Source organism: Bicyclus anynana, chromosome 8 (assembly GCF_947172395.1).
Source record: "Bicyclus anynana chromosome 8, ilBicAnyn1.1, whole genome shotgun sequence".
In the NCBI taxonomy this organism is placed as follows: Eukaryota; Metazoa; Arthropoda; class Insecta; order Lepidoptera; family Nymphalidae; genus Bicyclus; species Bicyclus anynana.
Window position 1 is genome coordinate 3926890 of NC_069090.1, and position 22778 is coordinate 3949667.

Here is a 22778-nt window from a genome sequence, read left to right on the forward strand (position 1 = left end):
TATACAAGAAGCAATTAACATTTTAAACAGAAAAAATTACGCAATAGGGTTAATGCTAGATATGTCCAAAGCATATGACAAAGTACAATACAGTATTTTACTTAATAAACTATATGGCATAGGAATACGCGGAATACCACACGCGTGGTTTAAATCATATTTAGAAAATCGCGAACAATATGTTGAAATTGAACAATGTGATCAAAAAACGGGACAAATTAACTACACTAGATCAGACGTAATAAAAATGACTAACTCAATACCCCAAGGAAGCGTTCTTGGGTGTATTCTGTTTTTAATTTATATCAATGACTTGCCGAAAATCCTTGACGAATATTGTGTATTATTTGCGGATGACATTTCTTTATTATTATCTTTTTCAAATGACATTAACTTAAATGACAAATTAAATAATCTACTCAATGACATAATTAAATGGATGAATGTTCATAATTTAAAAATAAATTTTAATAAGACGAAAATAATTCAATTCAGACCATATCAAAAAACAGAATTAAATATCAAATTTTCCTATAATGACATAAATATTGAATGTGTTGACAGTTTAACTATTTTAGGTATAGAAATTGACACTCATTTAAATTGGAAAAATCATATACACAAAACGAAAAATAAATTATCGAAATTTATATATGGACTTAAAGAATTAAAAAGAACCACTGACATGAAAACTGCATTAGCTGCATTTTATGCCTATGGGTACGCGTGGTTAAGGTATGGGGTAATCCTTTGGGGAAATAGCACAAACGCCCAAGATTTGTTTATACTTCAAAAAAAGTGTATACGCATCCTCGTACATATAAGTAAGACTGAATCATGCCAACCGTATTTCAAACAACTAAAAATATTGACCCTGCCCTGCATATATATTTTTGAAATATGTAAATTTGTGAGAAAAAATTTTAATTTTTACGAAAAAGTCGATAACTCTTATAAACCACGGCGCTTCCGCGAAAAAAACGAAAATAAACTAATTTACCCTCTTTCAAAATTAATACTCCACAGCTCCGGCCCATACGCAATGTCAATAAAAATTTACAACAACCTTCCAGACCGTATACGTAATGAGGCGAAAGATATTGCTTTCAAAAAGAAATTAAGGGACTTTCTGGTCGAAAAGTGCTATTACACGGTGAATGACTACTTGAATGACAAATAAAAACAAAAAATAAAATCGGTCTCCCTATCACTCACTCGACAAAAGGCTACGCCCAAACTGGGTATCCATAACTTGCATTATGTAATAAAATGTAACTTGTAATTATTATTATTATATTGTATAATGTAATGTATGGTATTGCTTGATATTAAATAAATAAATAAATCAATATTTTAGTAGATAAATATGATATTGATAATATCAAAGATGATACGGGTAAAATATTGAGAACGATTACTTAATGATTTAAATGAATATCATTAATCCCAAGTATCAAGATTATTCGCGACCTCTCGCCCACCCTATCTCACCCTAATCCCAAAGCCGTAGGCGTGGTCTCTCATTTCGACCAATGGCGGCCAACTGCGCGGTCACAATTTAAATTTCCACCAATAGCATGGCAGCAATTAGGGGATGAAAAGATACGCGTTAGGGGTCGCTTGGCACCACTTTGCCGCGTTGTTATCGGTTATTTTAGACTAGTGAGGTTATGCTCGGATTTGCATGTTTTATTGCGAGAGGCTTTTACGCTTCATTTACTGACAATAAGGAAAATTATTATTATTAGAATATAGTAATTAGTCAATCCAATTATGACGTCCTCCGTGGTGTACGGTGGATTTACAAGACGGAGTTCCTGGGTTTGATCCTCGGACCAATCGAGGTTTTAATTGGTTCAGGTCTGGCTGGAGAAAATAGGGGGTGGGAGGCTTCGGCCGTGGCTTACCACCCTACCGACAAAGACGTACCGCCAATTGATTTAGCGTTTCGGTACGATATCGTCTAGAAACCGAAAGTGGTGTGCATTTTCATTCTCCTCCTAACAAGTTAGCCCGCTTCCATCTTACCATCTTAGATTGCATCATCACTTACCACCAGATGAGATTGTAGTGACCTGTGACCTGTGATGTTTTCTCTGTCCATTAAGGAGGTCTGGTCCTTTAGTAGGCCGTTTAAAAATGCTGATAATTATGATTATCGGCCATTACTGCAATAAAAGGGACAAAATAAATATAAGTAGGTGGACCGAGAATATCAAGCGGGTTGCAGGGAGCCGCTGGATGCTGGCGGCTCGAGATCTTTGTGCTTGGAGGTCCATGCAAGAGGCCTATGTCCAGCAGTGGACGTCTATCGGCTGATAAGGTAAAGTATAATGGTAAATGGGACCTTGGAGCAGAACATAGAGTACTTTTTGACCGTAAGATAAAAATAGAAGGGGGTGAAATAGGTGTTGAAGGATTCTATGGAAAGTTCTTCATAATTAGAGACACAATTTTAAAAATTTGTGTAAAAAATTCCAAATATAATGAGATTCAGGATTTTTTTTTAATTTAATTGTAATTGGGGTTGAAAGTTTACATGGATTTCCGCGCGGACGAAGACGCGGGCATCTGCTAGTTATATATACCTACATAAATATATAATGTAAGTAGACACACAATTGTGCATGTGTGCGTCCAATGGAGTTTTTAACAATTTTTGGGGTGATTTTGTAGGCACATAATGTAATTAATAGTATTAAAATCTTTGCATATCACCCCTCTGGATCCCTCCACAGGTATAGTGCCTACCCTAGTTAAATGTCTGTGCATGCCACTAAAATCTATACTAACATTATAAAGCTAAAGAGTTTGTTTGATTTAACGCGCTAATCTTAGGAACTACTGGTCCGATTTAAAAAATTCTTTCAGTGTTATCTAGCCCATTCATCGAGGAAGACTATATATTTTATCCCCGTATTCTTACGGGAACGGGAACCACGCGGGTGAAACCGCGCGGCGTCAGCTAGTAGACTATTAATGATGAATCAGTTTGTTTATGTCTTCATAAAGTGCATGGGTCTAGTGCCAACCCTGCAAACACAGCACTTTTATCACAAATAGGGACTACTTAACCCTACAATGTTGACACAATACAACGCAAACGTGGTTTATCAGCATCGCTGCACTCTCGCGGCACTTGAGACCACTGCATCTGCAGTTAATAAGGGACATCGCGAGTTAAGGGTTGTTAGCCTTATCTGATCCCTACATTGATGAATACGAATAAGTTAACAAGGTGAGAACGCAGTCAAGTCCTTTATAATATAAACAACGTCTAAGTAAGATAACTTTATAATTGTTAGCCTATTTTAACGGGTCCAGGCCTCTCTCGATATAGGAAAGGGACATAGAGCTCAAACCCACCACGCTGTTTCAATGCGGTTTGGCGGGATTCTGGTGATAGCACATATTGTCACATGTTTAAGGTGAACACATTAACTTACGCGAAGAATGTTTACTGAGAGTTCTTAGAAGAAACAAAAGATCAGTATTACATAGCCCGAATCAGGACTCGCACCCAGGACGTCGTGAACCCGGTGAACTCAGGACCTCGTGAACCCGGTGAACCCAGAATCTCGTGAACCCGGTGAACCTAGGACATCGTGAACCCGGTGAGTTTAGGACCTCGTGAACCCGGTGAACCCAGAACCTCGTGAACCCGGTGAACCCAGGACCGAAGGCACATTTACTAATCACTGGACCAATGAGACAGACCATGCAAAGTCCCAAGGTCAATCAGCTGACTTTCTTTGAAGGCATAGACTCGCGCTACAAGTGTAAAGGTCGTAGCTCATTAGAGCTACTCGGGACCCGACCCGCACTGCCTCGCCTCGAGTGGTTACCTAGTATTCTTCGTATGGATTAGTGATAGCTCGCTGTTGGCAAGCTTACCTCGCGTCAACCGCGAGGAAATTACTCGGAAATTCGTTGATCACGCGAGGTTCGCTGGTGACAACGCAGCGTCCACCCGTGGTCCACCTGTCGACTTCAACTGGACACCTAGCGACGAGGCGGCGTGGGACAAGTCCCGGGTAGCTTTAATGAGCTACAATCTTAAAGCTGTATGCTGTTGACTGTGGGTAGTTATTTATAGTACATAGTTTTCTCATCCTCCATATTAATATCAATTTTCTCTTCCAGGCTATGGACTGTCGACGTCTTACATAGCTAACATGCTTCTTCAAAAAAATTGGCACATACGTGATTCACCGTATCATACAGTATAATTTTTCCATACAAATTTAAAAGGCAATTTAAATCAATTGTTAACTACCAAGACTGCGTGGCCTTTAATTACAATTTATACTCCATAGAAAAAAAAGTGTAGGTAGGAGCATTGTTCGTTTGATATTCGCCCCTCGGTAAATTGTTTCAAAAATCAAATTATTGCTGTCACAACATATTAACTTTAGTGAAAGCTTTCGTTTTCATTGATTGGCGGCGCGTGGCGCGCGGACTGGCTTGAATACCGATTGTTAGGTAGGAACGTGCTGCTTGGTGAAAGGAAATCTCTACTTGTCTATGTCCCTTCCTTTATGAGGTTATGGTTTCTTAATTCACGTCTCTCGTCATACTGGCTAATAGAAACTTGCATTGAATTGTGAACTTGAAGTTAGCGTCTGTTGAAGTTAATTGTTTCAATTTATAAAGTATTTTGAAAACAACTGAAAACATTTAGTATCTTCTGGCTTCTCAGCAGGATCTACCATACCGGAAGTTGAGTGAATAAAAAGACACATATGACGTTACAATTTTATACATTGAATTGGATTAGATATACTTATTTCTAAATTATTGTGCGCGACTAAGTTCATTATCAACCCATATTCGGTTCACTGCTGAGCTCGAGTCTCATCTCAGAATGAGAAGGGTTAGGCCAATAGTCCACCAAGCTAGCCCAATGCTGATTGGCAGACTGCACACACGCAGAGAATTAAGAAAATTCTCTGGTAGGTATGCAAGTTTAATCACGATGTTTTTCCTTCACCGTTTGAGACACGTGATATTTAATTTCTTATTACGCACGCAAGTGAAAAGTCGGACCGGATTCGAACCCACAGCCTCCGGAATCGGAGGCAGAGGTCATATCCACTGGGCTATCACGGCTCAAACGCGACCTTATATCTAATTCTCAAAGACTTTTATTGTTTTGTGTTTTTTATTGTTACTTCACATATATAATTACATAATACGTCTAGATATCAGTTGAAAACACGTTTAAAGTTGATGAATTTGTTAAAATGCAACATTAGCTAAAAAGGGACAGCATGAGCGTTACCCATACGATGTGTTTTAAGTCCACGAGACAAAATAGTTTGGGGAGAGGCTTACACAATACCTACTACGTATGTTCTTGTATCCTAATCTTGTCAATATGATGTACGTACCTACTTAGCTACTTAATTGTTTCCTACTCATAATTAAACGACAAAAAACACATTTTTTTTATAATAATTCTGATAACATCTCCTTCACAACTATAAAAACCACTCGCACGTCTTGCAAACATCCTTTAACAACGTGTCAAAAGATTTTCAAAGGGCAGGAAATCAAAACAATAGATTCTTGAGCCGCAACTTGAGGCGACACGCGCGCGCCACGCGGCGGATAGCGGAACTAACCCCTTGTAACTTGATACCATTTACTAACAAGACAAGTTGAACGATTAAGGATTAGGATGCGGCTATTTTTTATGGCCAATTAGAGATGTTTTGTTGATCGTATAATCAGAGTTTGTTACTGAATCATCAACGCTAGTGAAATAAGCACTGGTTTTAATAAAAGTTGTGTTAACTTTTTTTATGTAGGGGAAATATCCCTTACAAACAATCGGTATTTTTCTAGATATAATTTACGACTTTGTCGGTGTGCCTTGTGTAAGAATCTACGTTTGGTCAATTACAGGAAATTCTGGTACTAAGTTTCTGTGCTAAACCGCGGACGGGTGGACAGACGAATAGGCAAAATAATAAGGGTTCAGTCCTAATTATCACCATTATCCAACGAATATAACGCATACGTTACATTTTCACCTGTCGTTTAAAATGTAACGTATGCCTAATTGAAATATATGAAATTAGACATGGAAATTGACCTAGAAACCCTGAAAATTACGTCATTTTGATTAAAAAAATACATTTAAATTTATTTATCTACATGTTCTTTTTCTCCTTAGGAAGGCTTTTATCATATTCTTACGGGAACGGGAACCACGCGGGTGAAACCGCGTGCAGTCTACTAGTATATTATGAATCATCCAAGTATAGAAGTGTACCTAATTAAAACGTATTCTTTTCTTTTTCTTCGGCAATAATATGATAAATTAAATAAGAATACCTACCTACGCTTAACAAATTGGACTAAATCATGGTCTAAGCCTTTGAACTTCTCTACCTAGTGAAAAGAGCATGGACAGACAAACTACCAGCTTTTTTATAGCTCTCATGGAATCTCGCTGTTTTATGCAATTTAGGCCTAGTAGCGCCATCTTCTAGCAAGTAGCAACTAATGACATAAACTATCTGAATTCGAATGAAAGATGTTTATTTATCTTCACGAGATGCGTCGTTTAGTCGCATGTTAGGCGTATTAGTCGAACCTTATCTGGGGGCGTATTTGTTAACGGACGCAAAGCCTGAAAGATTGCTTGGAAGGAAAACTCCTCATCACCATCATTCGCCTTCCTCAAGTTTCATCTGACTCGTCATTCATATCACATACAAAAAGTTTGAGCAGTATGGTCATTAATAAATGTTTTGTTCGTGGGCCCAAAGACTATTACCGCTGGAAACCATTACGGATTATTCCCCATAAAAGATTTTTCCGCTAATAATAAATTTGATATAAATTGCAATTAAGAAGTACGTACTGTTCCCAAGGGAAACAAATATGGTTATTAATTGGTTCTCCGAGATAAAATTTATTTACGAAATCTAAATAAAATGTTGCAATGTTGGGAAACTTTAGTTAGATAAGTTAAAAATAAAACGAAATGTAAGAGAAATTATATATATTTCAATATATTTGTTCACAACATTATACCGCACTGCACCGACTACATTACATCGTACAAATTCTGTATTTCGTTACGTTACAATATAACTCCTAAATCACAATATCTCAACTCACACGCGATTACAAGAAAAAACAGTATCTATAAATAAATAAATATTGCTATTCTTTTATACAAAATAAGCGTCACGTAAAAACTACCAGATCGCAGATGTTTTTCGAACGAGAATTCCTACCATTTTCTACCGGAACAACAATAATAATGGAATATTTCCGGTTCCGGAAATATTAATTAATGATTACAAACACATCCTTTGTTTTCTAGAATAAATAATGTTTGTAACGATAGATCTACCAAACATTGGTTGAATTTATTTTAAATATTAATTTTATTCTACAATGTTTCGTATATCAGAAAGAATATAACGCATGACAATATATACGCAAATATTTATGAAAAAATCTCGTTCAAAACACATCTACAATTTTATAATCGATTTCATAAATAAAATATCAGTATTTGGGTGCGTTTTTCAAGCAAAAAGACGTCAGTAACACACCAAACAAGTTAATAGTAGATAAATATTACGTCATCATCCACTAATAGTCTCGATTGGTGATTTCCTAAAGTTTATCGCTTTTCTGACTAAAACGCACTTTTATAAAGGCGGAGTGTAAGAAAGAGAAACAATGTTAAAGTCAAACACATATGTGTTGGAGCGAGACGAATGCACTCGTGAACGTAGACTGAGAGACAAATAATTGCGTGGTAAAAGCGATTTCCATAGATTGACATGGTGTTGCCAGTTATAATATTTTCTACCAAATGTTTGCATATAGAATATAATATAATCTGGATGCATTCTATTTGTTTAACTGTCTCAGCAGTATCTCTTAACCATCTAAATGTATTTTTATAGTCGTTAAACTTATCATACTGACTCAAAATAATAGCAAGCATCGATTCACCTAAAGTAAATATAGTAAAAAGTAAATATCACGAAAAATTCTACAAAATCCACAAACAGACGACTAAAACACCATTTGACAAAATAAGCGCACCTAAATCGTTGAAATAAAGCTCCTTGTAAAAAAGAAGTGAGAAACGCCAAAAGTATTTTCGAAATGGCATTTAACGGTATCACACTTGGCTTCCAAATATTGTGTGTGCGAATGTTTATCAAAAATCTACTTCACAACACAAACCTTCCTATTTATTTAACATTTATTTAATATTAAAATAGTACCACAGCGTTAAATCCAACCAAACCGAACCGAAACCAAAAAAAGACCTTTGAATTTGTGAAATTTAAGTGAGTAACATTTCGAAGCCAAATGTAATACAAAATTTAATAAAAAAAAAAAACATTTCACTAAAACGTGTAGCCTCAAAATATGACACTTGATTACAATTTATAAGTTTTTTTTAAATATCGAAAATATCTATTATCATTTTCTGTTCGAAAAAACTATCGAACCCACTCAAGTGACAATAATACTTAATTATTTTTATTTCTACTAAATCATTTACAATAAAAAGTGTTTATATATTTGCAGTTGCCAATTGATACACAAACTTGACTCATAACGTATTTCGTATTATTTTCGAAAAAATCGGTTTTCAAGCAATAGATAAAATTTTAATAAAGTTTCTCCTTTAATTAAATTTATTTTCATGAAATAAATATTAAAAAGGATGAAATTTAATTGGATATTTCAATAATATTCTAAAAGAACATCCACTGTGAATAAGGTTTCCGAAATCTACCACTACCCACCGAGAATTTGAAAATCCTACCATTAGTAACATTTTATCCTTTTTTACAGGCAACACTGCCTTTTCACATTCAATATTACGTATTTATTTATAATATTTTAGATTCTATATTATTCGTTAACTTGAAAAAATTATTAATTTTGTACATTGTCAAATTATTGAAAAAATGTACAGCACCTAGATTCTATCGATTATAAATGAATAAATGCACATAAATAGTTCATCAATCAATCACGCGTTTACAAAAAATCCTACTAGCAAATGACAATTTACTAAATTTCTTTTAACTTTTTTAACTGGTAAAGAAGTGAAAAGAAATAAGAATTGTTTTTGGAACATCGATCAGTTTTATTACTGTTTTATCTACCTCAAAAAACATATAGAAAAAGTGATGTCGACTGAAATTATCCCATTAAAATTACTAGAACATGTACTTTTGAGTGATCAAAATATGTGGCTTCAAAATGTCATAGCAGCTGGAGCGCATAAAAAAATACACTTTTAAGACCAAAACACATAATCATGATAACATGCCACGATGCCATACTGTATCGTGTTCATGTGTTTTGACCCTTACTTTAATTATTTAATAATCTTCCGATTTGATTAACGATTATTTTATAATTATTTACTACACGTATTGGTGTTACCATACCATAGTTACTTAATTCTACTAATATCTTTAATCTAAATGTACATACACAGAAGAAACTACGCGATTTATTTATAGCCATATTCTTTTATAATATTTTATTTTTGACATATTAAAACTATACTATTTAGGGCATCTTGGTTTTCAGTCAAACCTGCAAAGGCGTTTAGGCGTTTGTTTAATCCAAAAAATACGATTTGGAAAAACACATTACGAGCATGGTTCACAAAACCATCCTTTCTAGGAATTTAAAAAAAAATCTATAATTAAATCGCGTGTTTTCTTCAATTTATCTATGACATAAATCACTTTTAGCAGTATATTTTTTTTTTTCAGAAATAGGCACCTGCACTTATTCTGGACTAGTTCAATAAGATTAACTATATTTAGTAAAAAAAAATCTAAGTTAGTTAACTTTGTTCGTTTTGAGATCAGGAAAATTTTCACCCAACAAATTTTACCGTTATGTCGTGGGTGTTTTTCAAAAATACAGTCGGGATTTTATAGAAACAAATGAAATTTTTATTTCAACCAAACGCAAATTTTCAAATATTTAAATAAATTTTGTAGTGTGTGATAATACTGTTACATGAAATATAACCTACATAATTCTAAACATAAAGTTTGTTCACTATTTCAATGTGCAGTCCTTCTAGACTGTCGTAATCGAGTAAGACAAGCTTAAAGTTCGTCATATCTGTCATATATAAACGAAAGATGGAACATTTTGCTATTTTCTGTGGAAATTTAACAAAACCTGAGTTTTTTTATACAATCAGTGTGTCATCGCTACAGAAAAGTCAGGTTTTCGTGGACACGAACAAAATAACATGTTATACATACACCTGAATGTGATAAACATACACAAATGATTTGTAGTATTAGATTGAAATATTAATTAATGTTGATTATTCGTGATTTGTACTTAAATATAAATTATAAAACCTTTAAATGTTATAAAATAAAAATCAGTATTTATTAATTATTTGAAAAATTAAACAACAATTATAATGTATTTATACACCACCCATAATATTTCACTTAAGGTTGCCTGGAAGAGAACGCTACGAGGCGATAAGGCAGCCTTTTGCATCCTAGTTTGTTTGTTATATTGTTTGTATCCTTTAATTGTGGTGTACAAAATAAAGTGTATAAATAAATAAAAAAATAAATATATACGCAAAAATATGTTAAAAGTTTAATGATTTTCTGTTGTTGTTGGTTTTGCTGTTGATTTGTATAGTTGTTTCTGTTGTTAAAATTACAGAATATATCATCTACTAGTGATGAGTATGATTTTATCAATAATAACAATTATTGCAAAGAATATCATCATTAACCAAAATACATTTTTGAAAGGCGTTTCAAAACTGTTTGAACCTCAATACAATTGATGATTTTAATTTACGATTTGGTATAGCTAAGTATATTGTTGCCATGAAAATACACCATATTCTAAATGAATTACGTGTTATTAGGTACATCTGGTGAACCATACATTAATTAATTACTTATATAGCTATTAAATTTATAGCGATTTAAATTTATATTACTTTTTAAATGTCATTTTTGTACCATCTATTTAACTTTTTTTTTATAATTCTCCATTGCTTAGAAGAACATCAAAAAATGCTTATATGCTTATATGAGGCGCTCTGATTGTTATTTATTATACTTAATGTCGTCAAAATTAAAATGTTATAAATTGGGGCTGTTCGTGTTAATACCTAAGGAATATACGTAGAGATTCTATTTTACTCAAAGATTTTATACCATAGATATGTCACAAGCGCATCGAAACTGAGGCGGACAGAAGTGGCTAATTGTCTTAATTCCATGTAGTCGCATTGTAAACAACGAAAGTCATAATATAATAATACCTAAATATTGACTACAATGGCGAGTTGTGTATTCAAGAAGTGTAAAAACTATATATAGATAAATATATCATCATCATCATTATCAACCCATATTCGGCTCAACGCTGAGCTCGAGTCTCCACTCAAAATAAGAGGAATGCGGATCGGCAAACTTCACACACGCAGAGAATTAAGAAAATTCTCAGGTATGCAGGTTTCCTCACGATGTTTTTCCTTTACCGTTTGAGACACGTGATATTTAATTTCTTAAAATTGGAAAAGTTAGAAGTACATGCCCAGGAGATAAATATATAGTATAAATAAACACAAAATTGTGCATGCGTGTGCTCAGTGGAATAGCTAAATTACGATCAGTTTTGCAGTTATTTTGTAGGCACGTAACATATCTAATAGTAGAATATCTTTGAATTTACTCTTATTCAAAGCAAACTCCCACCTCCTTCCTTTACCATCTTATTCGATCTTATGCAACACCGTTGTATATTAAAAGCAATGTATCAATAAAAGTTGCATATAAATAGTTAGACGGAAAATGGTGGGTATTATTAGTTCTTTTGAGTAATTAAATATCATTTTCATCCTCAGACCAATTACTTTCTGTAAGATCTGGCTCACTAGGTTACCCCTCTATCAAAACTATATGATCATGATCTAACGTGTTCATACAAATGCGTCTATAGAATGGATCTTTCACTGTGGTTAATTTACTTGTGTGTGTATTACGATTTAAAAATTATAGTTGTGTGTTATACGGACACAGGATATATTTATTGGTTTTATACATATTTTTTAAATCTCATAATAGATGATCTTTATTGTAATTTGTCTGGTGATTATTCACCAATAACCTGACAAACCTATCAATAATAATTGGTTGCTCTATAATGACAGATCTTTATGATAATGACAGTAAATGTGGTCACACAGTGAGTTAATTAGTTTACTCGTTTATGTCACACTATAGATACACTTTCGCTATCTCCTCTCTTCATCTGTATTCTTATAGCGAAGTCTCTTTCACCCAATGCAAAGCTAGAATACCGGAATGTAGTGACGTCCCTTTCTCTTAGTAGCATTTTTATAGCGGCGTCTCTTTTCTCCACTGGAAGGCGTTGGTTTTGACCGCGGGGTTCGCGGAACTGGCGCTCGCGGCTAAAGCGACGCCCGTACGACGTATATTCGCTGCGGCATTGTCTGTAAAAAAAATAATTGAATTACTCTAACAGTGGATTTTATCATTTCGTATATATAAATCTGAACTAAACTTTTTATAGCACAAAAGAGACCAAAGTATAATTTGCAATTGATCGGCGTTTATTAGTCCATACTAATATACCAACTATATGTGTATATACATATCATACAACAAATTCCTTCGCCGCGTCTGTCTGTCTGTTTGCGAAGAAATCTAAAGACTACTGAATGGATTTTCATGCGATTTTCACCAATAGATAGAGTTCATGATAAAGATCTTGGAATATATTTTATATTTTATTGATTAATATTTTGTGAAAATTTATTGAAATACAGCGATAATTGTTGGAAGAGTCTGAAAAACTCAGCCACCTGAGCTTTCATAGAAAACGCCCGCCTAATAATCCTTTGAAAATATGCTAGTATATTAATTAATGAATATTTTGTGATTCTAAGTAAAACTTACCAAGTCCATTTCTAACGTTGGCCACTAATCGCATCGCTGGGTTGGTCACGATTCCGTTGCGTTTATTTTTACTGCGAACAAAATTAAACATTTAAATATAAACAAGCTTTTTATACATTACTAAATATTACATATATTTTTATAATACAGGATATTTATTACAAACACTCCACATATGGGAAGACCAAAACAGTCAAATTAACCAACATTATCACAGATACGTCTACATCTAGTTTTTTTTAATACAAAACTGATTTTGGGGAGAATCTTTTTAGATATGTATGTTGAAAATACGATAAGCCAATCAGAACATATCAGAGATTTTCTTTTGATGTACATATAATTTGTAGAACAAAAAAACTAGAAAAATTATTATCATGTTAATTATTTTGATTTACTTAAAAACCGTGATTTTTTTATTATTTGTCAACTAATGTATCTAACCTATTCATACTTCAATTACTTGACAGTATACTTATTCTATGTAAACAATAACTATTTTATACTTAAATTAGCTACATAATGTTAGGTTAGAAGTTAGATTAGTTAGTGTAGCAAAAATACGAGTTAGTAATGTTAGTTGTACTGTAACTAAGTTATTGTTACTGTTATGAGATGATAGTGCCGAATCCCAGCATATTTTAGTAAAAGCGCTTGTAGAGTCATCGCAGTGGCAAATTCTCCTATAATTCTTTTTTTTTTAATTTGCAAACTTTGATTGTGTAGTGTCTATACAACAAAAGACACAACAGAGTTATAGAGACATAGGCAACACAAAAAAAGCATCCAGTGTGTTTGTTTAAAAAAACATCCATATTACAATAGATACATTAACAATTAATTTTAAAGTCCACAAATATTTAGCACACACTTAGATAAGACGGTGTGCGGTATATAGCTAAATATAGATATTTTATTTGCCAAAGTATTTAGTTTATTATCACAAATAAAGTTTTCCATACATAATCATACATAAATTATTATAAATGTTTTTTTATAATACCCTAAGAATAGTTTTTAAATAGGGACTAGAACGGGTAATAAAATATTAAATTATTCTTTGAGTCCAATATTCATTCAGTAGTTCATTCCCTAAATAGGTCATCAACGGCCCATCCCTAGGATGACGTCACAACTAATGTCAGTGATGAGAACGGCCATGTTTGTTTAGAAACTTCTAAAAAAAAGCAATTCTAAAAAAAAAACGAACCATACATTCATACACTTTATTTTATCATCATATGTGACGTCCACTGAAGGCCCTTTCGGACTTCCAAACATCACGATCCTGAGCCTGCATCCAGCGAATACCTGCAATTCGCTTGATGTCGTCAGTCTACCTGGTGGTAGACCAGCACTTTGCTTATTTCAACTATATTATAAAGTAGTTCTATGAAGGATGATATTCAATGATATTCATGTGGATGATGAGTCTAACTTAGTTACAGCTTTTTGCCAGCCAAACCGAGACGAGAAAACTCGACAAAGTTATTTTTACATTTTTCTTTAAAAAGTACAACAAAATGTTTTTGTAACAAATTATAATATTTGGCAATTTTTTTTTTTAATTCAATGTTATTTTCAATAGGGATGATGACTAGGTTTGAATATATTGATTTTTATGATACATTCGGGTAAATAGCGTCAATGTTAACTAATTTATATATAAAAAGCAAAGATTGTCTGGATATTTGCAAAATTTTACAAATCTTTTATAATTACATGAAAATTCATACAGTTTTAGCTTCCTTACATTAAAAGTGACATTTTTTAATATATGAACTATTAACATAAACACACAAATAACAAAGATATTACTAATTTTGTTTGAACGCACATACAAATCTAACGATCATTACATTACCTACGCGTTTTTCAGGGACTCGCGGCAGCGCCGCAAATCTGACCCTTTAAATACCTGTAGCTCCGAAAGTAATGACCGCAGATACCCTGTTACTTTTACAAAATTGCTTTACTATTAGCATACTTTTAATTTATATACAATTTAAAAAACTGTCATCATCCCTATTAGTCATATCTGTATGTATTGAAAAGTTTGTTTTTATTTACAATGTTTGCAAATTTTATATTTCTGATCGTCTGTATATTATACACTTGCATACTTTTGTCTATTCCTCTACTATAGTGACAACTTTGTCGAGTATATCCGTCGTATTCACTCACGTTTTCTTAAATATCTTCCCTCTAGCTCTTCCTAAACTGCCGACAATTTTGTTGTAAATGAACCGTGTCGCCAATACCACCTCACTATGTTCGTGTTAATAGAGAGAAAAGAAAAAAGAATAATATACTGATTTACCATAAAAAAACAATAAATTCTTATGCAAATTTATCATTCTGGATTCAAACAAATGAAACACAAAAATTTTAAAATGTTTTTGCCAAGTAAATGGTAGCTGATTATTAGCACTTATTTTATATAATTAGTTTAAATAGAGCTTTCTATATAAACAAAGGCATTTTTCGTAATAATTTTCTTCCCAGTCAACAAAATACAAGCATGCAAAATACAAACCAAAAAAAAAAAAAAAAAACTATTATAGTGGCTTATTATAGACATCCACCGGAAAATTAATATTTCCTCTAATGCAAATTAACATACTATGTTCTACATAACACAAAAATACTAATGCAACATGTACAAGGTTAATAATTGACAAAATATTAACATAGTATTATAAACAGATTACATACGAGTATCTAACATTAGGGCTTCGCTTAACGTTTTGTTAAAGATTTACGTACCTCTGACGTCACCTTGCGCAATTATGAATTATGTATCTCAAATTTGTTTTAGATGACGTTATAAAATAACCAGAGAGGGGTTCCAAAGAACTCGGAAAGGTCCCGACATATGGACGTTAAATGAACCGTGGACGTGGGTTCAGTGGTGTGCACAAGGTGTTTAACTAGGGTATGCACCATATATACAATGTAGTCCGACCAAATGGAAAATTCTCCAATGCAGGTTCGTAATGACTCCTCTATGGAATACACGCCAATGCGTGGGTTAAAAGGTTTTGCAATTATAATATTGTATATACAAATACCTTAATGTCCTAAATAATTGTGTCTTATTGCTTATACTAAAAAAGGTAAAGTTTGTGGCATATAGGGTGTAATATAGATATCTACTGAACCGATTTTGAAAATTCTTTCACCACTAGAAAGCCACGTTATTTGTGAGTGTCACAGGCTATATTTTATCCCCGTGGTCTCACGCGAATGGGTTATAAATAATGAATTCACCTGTCGTGTCGGTCGTGCGCCGGCTTGTTGTCGCGGCCGAGGATGATGCGCATGTGCGTGTCGCGGTTGAAGTGTGTATCTGTCACTATCGGCTGCATGCTGGTCAGGCTGGCGGGCTGCGAGCCTGGTGATGAAGAATAGCCATTATATTTTAACAACTCACTCACTGCTGAGCACGAGTCTCCTTTCAAAATGAGAGGGGTTAGGCTCATAGTATAATATAGCATAACAGCCTCAATAGTTCGACGGTAAGAGCGGTCGGACTCATCACCGAGGGGTTGTTTGATCCCCGCCCCGTTGGTCTATTGTCGTACCCACTCCTAACACAGTCTTTCTCGACTAGTTGGAGGGAAACGGGAATATTGGTCATATTTAAAAACAATTAAAATAAAAAATTACGGCCACGGAGGCCGTCAAAGCATTTTAGTTATGCAGTTCGGCTCCTATAAGTGGATTCGTCAACACCTTGAAGTAATGGGAAATACTCCTGCATCCTGTATATTTCAGTATTATAGAAACACTCGCAAAAAACTAGTTCCAAAACAAAGAACTCACCAGTACCAGCTAACAAAGGCGAGGGGCTCCTCGGTTCGCTAGGGCTCCGCGGAGGCGACGCGTACAGAGGGCTGGCTGTGCCGTGTCGCTGCTCGCGCCGTCGGTCCCTCTCCCTCGCGTAGCCGCGCAGCTCTCCGTCTCGCTCGTTCGCTACGTAACTCCTACAATGAGAGATTTAATGTTAAAAAAAAATACCGGTCAACTTGAGTATCTCCTCCTTTTTAAAGTCGGTTATAAATAAGGTAGTTCACTCATATCAAAAATATAAATTTCGCATAGTACATGGAATAAGAGTCTGAAATATATCGATATTAATTAATAAAAGTCGAGGATTTCTTATAAAACTCAATTTGAAAATCAAATTTTCCAAACGTCAAAAAACGCTGTCGTCCATTTTGTGACGTCACAATGTAACTTGATGTACTCGTATTTTTGTCAAATGCTCCGTTTGTAAGGGATTTTTTATAGTGACGTCACGAAACAGTTGAAATATAGACCATCATGGCCGACAGTCATTTTCACGCTCCTATTGTCAAAAACATATTTATAATTTGTCAATTCAGATCAATCGCCGATCTCGATTCAAACCTTCGTTATAGATAGTTATAATTTTTTTTTAATAAATGTTTTATCGCATTTTTTTTTTATTAAATAAGTATGAAATCATTCGCGTTTGCATTCTCACCCCTAGCTGCCCCCGAACATAAGTTACCTCAGTTTGGAGTCCTTCTCCACCGCCTGGTGCTCCGGTATAGGCTCGTCCCGGTCCAGCTCCCGGCGCGTGCGACCGCATCGAGCTACTTGCTGTGCGAAAGACAGCGATAGTTTTGCTCGATTCGCCTGCAAGTTGTTTAATAATTTAACTTATATGTCTTGCGTATGATAAAATCTGTACCATAAGAATAGGATAGTGAAATCATTTTAAAGGAGATGGTCCAAAATTGTATGGAGCCCAGGATCAGTCATTGTGCCCTGGCGGAAATAAAAAAAAATATTTTTTTCAATTTTTGATTATACAAATCTACGAATTTACGTTAATTTTTTCTAACTAATATTTATTCTCTCCCAAGAAATGCAACACTAACATGGTAATAATGGCGGATTGATGAGTTTTCAATGCAGTTTTGACGTTTTCTGTCAATTGTCATGTCATATTTGCTATAAGGGCGCCATCTTGATATAAATCCAAAACTTGGGTTTTAATTTTAGTTATTTCTTTTTATTTCATTGGATTTATTCACTTATTTAGATTTTAATAAAATCCTTGTACAAGAGTGAGCCTAAAATGGACCATCTCCTTAATGAAAGCTTAATATAAAAATTATCTATTTAATCAATTTTTCCAAACATCAACAACGATGTCATGCATTTTGTGACGTCACGATGTTACTTGATGTCACTAAAGGAATAAACATCAAACTAATAATTTTGTTTAACACTCCGTTTGGTTAAGGTTTACTGTTATCGTGATGTCCTAAACCAGTTAAAATATAGAACATCTATATTTTAACTGTTAATCTATATTTTAATGTTATAATTAAAATTATTATGTAGTCACGTCTCAAAAAAAATCAGTATTTTATTTTCAATTAGTACGATTATTAATTCCAGTCAGTAAAATGACAAGTACAACTGTCACTGAAATGTCATTTTAGTGACTGGAATTAATAAATTTCAAGTAAGAATAATCGTAGGTATGTACAATTGGAATTAACAATCATACTATAGTAAAACGCTAATGAACAATTTAAGAACCTTTAAAAAAAGCAAATTTTTTTTAGCTTCGACAATATGTCTTTTTTTCTTCACGAGATAGGTAATATTGTTGACGCCTGCTATGTCTATTGGCGTTTTTGTTTACCTTATCGTGTCCGGCTTCATCGGCATGTTCGTGAGACCTGTTGGAGCCGCCTGTCATGTTGGAAGACGATTTGGTTGAGTTCGAACTATGCACGCTACGCCGTTTGTAGTCCGGCGAACCTGCGATACAAACATTATATTTACCAATTATTTATATATCTATTATTAGCTGTATCCTCTGCTCTAAGGAGGGGAGGCCTAATCCTGAAGTATGCCGTTAAAATACACTGATAATCATAATTACTAGTTGCTTCGTACAACCTTAAATTGATTTAATAACACTTTCGTAAATCCTTAATGAATCCAAAAAAAAAAAACAAGTAATCAAATGCAAATATCGATTTTTCGGTGAAACTTTATAGGCACGCTTGACGCTTTACTTGTTGAGGTAAGATGGTTAACGCGTTACGAAAAGTGTAATCAAAATGACATACCGTAAGTTTTAAAAGCGCCACCTGCAGTACCAATGATAAACTACGACAAACACAAGTGAGCCCAGCGCCGAATCCGTTTAGTCTTTTAACGACATAATTGTGAACTAACTAGTAGGAGCTTGTGAAGTAAAGCAAATGCTACACGAGAGATGGCGCTTACTAACCGTTACTAATTTTCAAGTTTCTCTTTCATGTATTACTTTATTTTTGAAAGAAATTATACTTTGTTTTTTTTTGTGTTTTTTCCAATTTTTAAGGGGCGCAAGATATTTCCATATTTGTGACATAAATAGGTAAATAAAAACACATAGGTCTAAAAAGATGACGAGTTCACTGGAATAAAGTATATCGGAAACAATTCGGAAACTTGTATAAGAAAACTACTGTAAAACTATTTTCGCGTTAAATTCTGTTTTGACAAGTCCCTCGGAAATTATGGATTTTTCCAGGACAATATATGTTCTGCACCAAAGTCTAATTTATCTATACAGAATTTCATCCAAATAGGTTCAGTGGTTTAGTCGTGAATATGTAACAGATAGACAGATGTATACAAACAAACTTACAAACTTACTTTCACATTTGTGATATTACACTCCGCGCCATGAAACAAGTCCCGTAGACTCTCATTGTCATTTGGTAATGGCGGTCTTATTGTCATTTGTGTAAGGCTCTGTCAATTTTAGTTCAGTAGTTTTAGTTTTAGCGGAGTCTAGTACGGATAATGAACATACCAGTCCTCGCCGGCTTCAGCAGGTCGTCGGGCGGCGGTGCGGCGGGCGGGGCGGAGGGAGGCGCGGAGGGCGCGGCCCACCGCTCCAACAGGCGACAGATGTTCGCGTGTCCTGCCCGCCATGCCACTTTCGCTGGAGTGCGACCTGAACACACACAATGAGTTAAATAGAAAAAATCAATGTCAAAGGACATGTCCCAATTTTGTATGGAGGCTGTGCCTTTATTCCGAGTGTCAACTAAGCAGAACAAATTATTTTTATTTTTAAAGAACATAAAGTATGGGTCTCCAAACTCAAAATGAACAATTTTATGGAACCCGCATTTTTTTATTAATTAAATAAAATGTATTTTTTTCATTAGCTGACAACATTAATTAAGAGTGTTTATCATGGCAACATGGTTGTAACTCACACGCTGACAGATTGTGAGTGATTTTAATTTCACCATTTAAAATTTACATCTTTATAATTTCACCATTTAAAATTTACATCTTTACAATACACGGGATATGAATTCAATTCCAGATGTTTTTAATGGCTGTTTTAAATCTTTTTCTGTATTTTCTGTATTGTCTATGTTTAATTTGTAGACAAGGGAGCGAAACAAAAAATAAATATTTATCTAATTAATGCGGTTTCCAAAAATTCTGAAAATTATTTTCTCAACAGCAATTTGTATCTTCCATTTGTAAAAAATACTATCGATCTGCTTAAAAATTATAAATAATAAAGGCCCATTTTGGGACATGTCCTTTCATGTGGGCAACAATTTTTACGCAAGTGAAATCGCGGAGCTTACACACTTACATATTTGTGATTCGAGAATGGTTGAACGGCTCTAGGTGAAATTGAGTCCTTCATTTTCCATTGTATCTTGGAGATTCGTCTTATCCAATGAGCTCCTTCCTTACTTATTAGCTCACTTATCTACTACTAGCTTAGACCATTAAAAAGAAAGTACCTGCCTCATAAACTCCTCTGTCAAAGATCAAGAATCAATGATCTAACGCGTTTATAAAAACTGTTGCTATAGAATCGATGTTTCATTGTTGTAATCGTTTTCGTCGTGTAAAGAGCTCCCTAAAAATGCCGGTTTGTGTAGTTGAATGGCATAAAAAACGGCCAAAAACTTGTAGTTTAGTAAAAGATGGAGTAACGTTTCATTTGTAAGTATTTCTACCATAATTTTATCAAATTTGTAATTAAACCGATTTCTAAAAAGAATCGATTCTTTTGACGGAACAGCAAAAAATCGATCAAGTAATCGAACATTCTATATATATATATTCTGTGGATAGCCTAAGCGATGTGTTGGTTAGTCTGTGTAAAAATTACGCGTGTGTATATTGCGAGTCAATTATATAGTTGTGTGTAGTGTATGGACACAGAATATACTAAATAGTGTTCAATGTTTTCGATGTGTGAGTTTACCTCGTCCAAAAACGACAGACTTTTTTGTTGGTGAATTTGGGTGCGAAACAGGTCCATTATTTTTAATGGTCTAAGACTACTAGCCTACTCTAATAAGTCTCTACTCACCACAATGATCAGCCTGCATGGGGTCTGCGCCATGTTGTAGCAGCCACAGCACACATTCCTCGTGCCCTTCCTGAGCCGCTATGCCTATTGTAAGTAAATAAATGAACTTCAGTTAAATGGCGATTTAAAATTAATAATAAGGCTTGACAATTTGAGACAGTGTAAAAATGTCAACTACACTTTTACACTGTCTAAAATTGTTCATTATTCTACTGGATTGAAGAAAAAAATATTATATTTTTTGAGACAAAATTGATTAAATGATGATAATTTTTTTTTATTAGTATTGATAATGCCAAGTAAAATGTATGTAAAATAGATGTCCACAGAAGTTGACGCTTAGATCTTTACGTCCAGTAGAAGCGTTACAGTTAAGTTTAATTATATTCGTAATAATTCATAATCTTGAGTATTCTTGTTCTTCATAAGGTTAATATCAAGAATCGCACAATCGATTGCAAAGTGTCGCAATCGATTTTGCGAATCTTGATGAAAATTAAAAAGAAAATATATTTTGGCTACATATCAGTATAACTCTTTCTTTCGTCCCATATCAACGATAGAGAATCGTTATACCTTGGCATTCTTTACAAGTTAGCCCTTGACCACAATCTCACCTGATGGTAAGTGATGATGCAATCTAAGATGAAAGGAGGAGGATGAAAATCCACACTTCTTTCGGTTTCTACACGGCATCGTACAGGAACGCTAAATCGCTTGGCAGTACGTCTTTGCCGGTAGGGTGGTAACTAGCCACGGCAGAAGCCTTCCACCAGCCAGACCTGAACCGATTAAGAAAACTTCAATCGGCTCAGCCGGGGTTCGAACCCAGGACCTCCGTCTTGTAAATCCACCGCGGATACCACTGCGCCACGGAGACCGTCTAAATGTCGTCTAAATTAACACTCATCGAAATAAAGAGCACTTACCGAGGGGCGTAGCACCCTGCGTGCAGACGGCGGAGGGCGAAGCTCCATGCTGCAGTAGCGCACGTAGGGCGGCGGCGCGGCCCCGCCACGCGGCCGCGTGCAGCGCCGTGCGCGCGCAGCGGTCGCGCCCGTCCACTGCAGCACCCCCTTAAACATCATTTTATTAATCTATAAACACGTTTTAATGTTTTTTTACTGACAAAAACTACAATAGAAATAATAAAATAATACTGTTATCGCCGCCTTGGCTGCTTTTCAATTTACTTATTTTTAATAAATAGTGTAAGAATAGTAGTCTGTGACGGATATGACGTCGCTCGATCTCGTGTTGGCTTCAGTGTACTCGTGGCGTTCGAGCCGTCCACATCTCTTGTTGTGTAATTTTTTATGTGTTACTTGGGATAGGCGGGGAGAGTGACTTGAGTGGAAAAGGGGAGTGTTTGTATACAGTCAAAGGATCCTTTCACCCTACAC

At 34.6% G+C, this 22778-nt stretch overlaps 1 protein-coding gene across 1 annotated transcript in view; it reads right to left on the reverse strand.

Moving 5' to 3' along the window:
• Nucleotides 1–10488: 10488 nt before the first annotated feature.
• LOC112058615 (ankyrin repeat domain-containing protein 50) overlaps nucleotides 10489–22778 on the reverse strand; it is an 81068-nt gene continuing 68778 nt past the window's right edge. Inside the window, exons 30-39 of the mRNA XM_052882781.1 lie at nucleotides 22305–22451; nucleotides 21376–21459; nucleotides 19837–19980; nucleotides 18670–18788; nucleotides 17521–17648; nucleotides 16809–16969; nucleotides 16254–16377; nucleotides 15168–15251; nucleotides 12984–13054; nucleotides 10489–12517 (exon numbers count right to left, since the gene is read on the reverse strand). Coding sequence (XP_052738741.1) covers nucleotides 12402–12517; nucleotides 12984–13054; nucleotides 15168–15251; nucleotides 16254–16377; nucleotides 16809–16969; nucleotides 17521–17648; nucleotides 18670–18788; nucleotides 19837–19980; nucleotides 21376–21459; nucleotides 22305–22451 — 1178 coding nt within the window. The 3' untranslated portion in view covers nucleotides 10489–12401. The remainder of the gene's footprint in view (nucleotides 12518–12983; nucleotides 13055–15167; nucleotides 15252–16253; nucleotides 16378–16808; nucleotides 16970–17520; nucleotides 17649–18669; nucleotides 18789–19836; nucleotides 19981–21375; nucleotides 21460–22304; nucleotides 22452–22778) is intronic.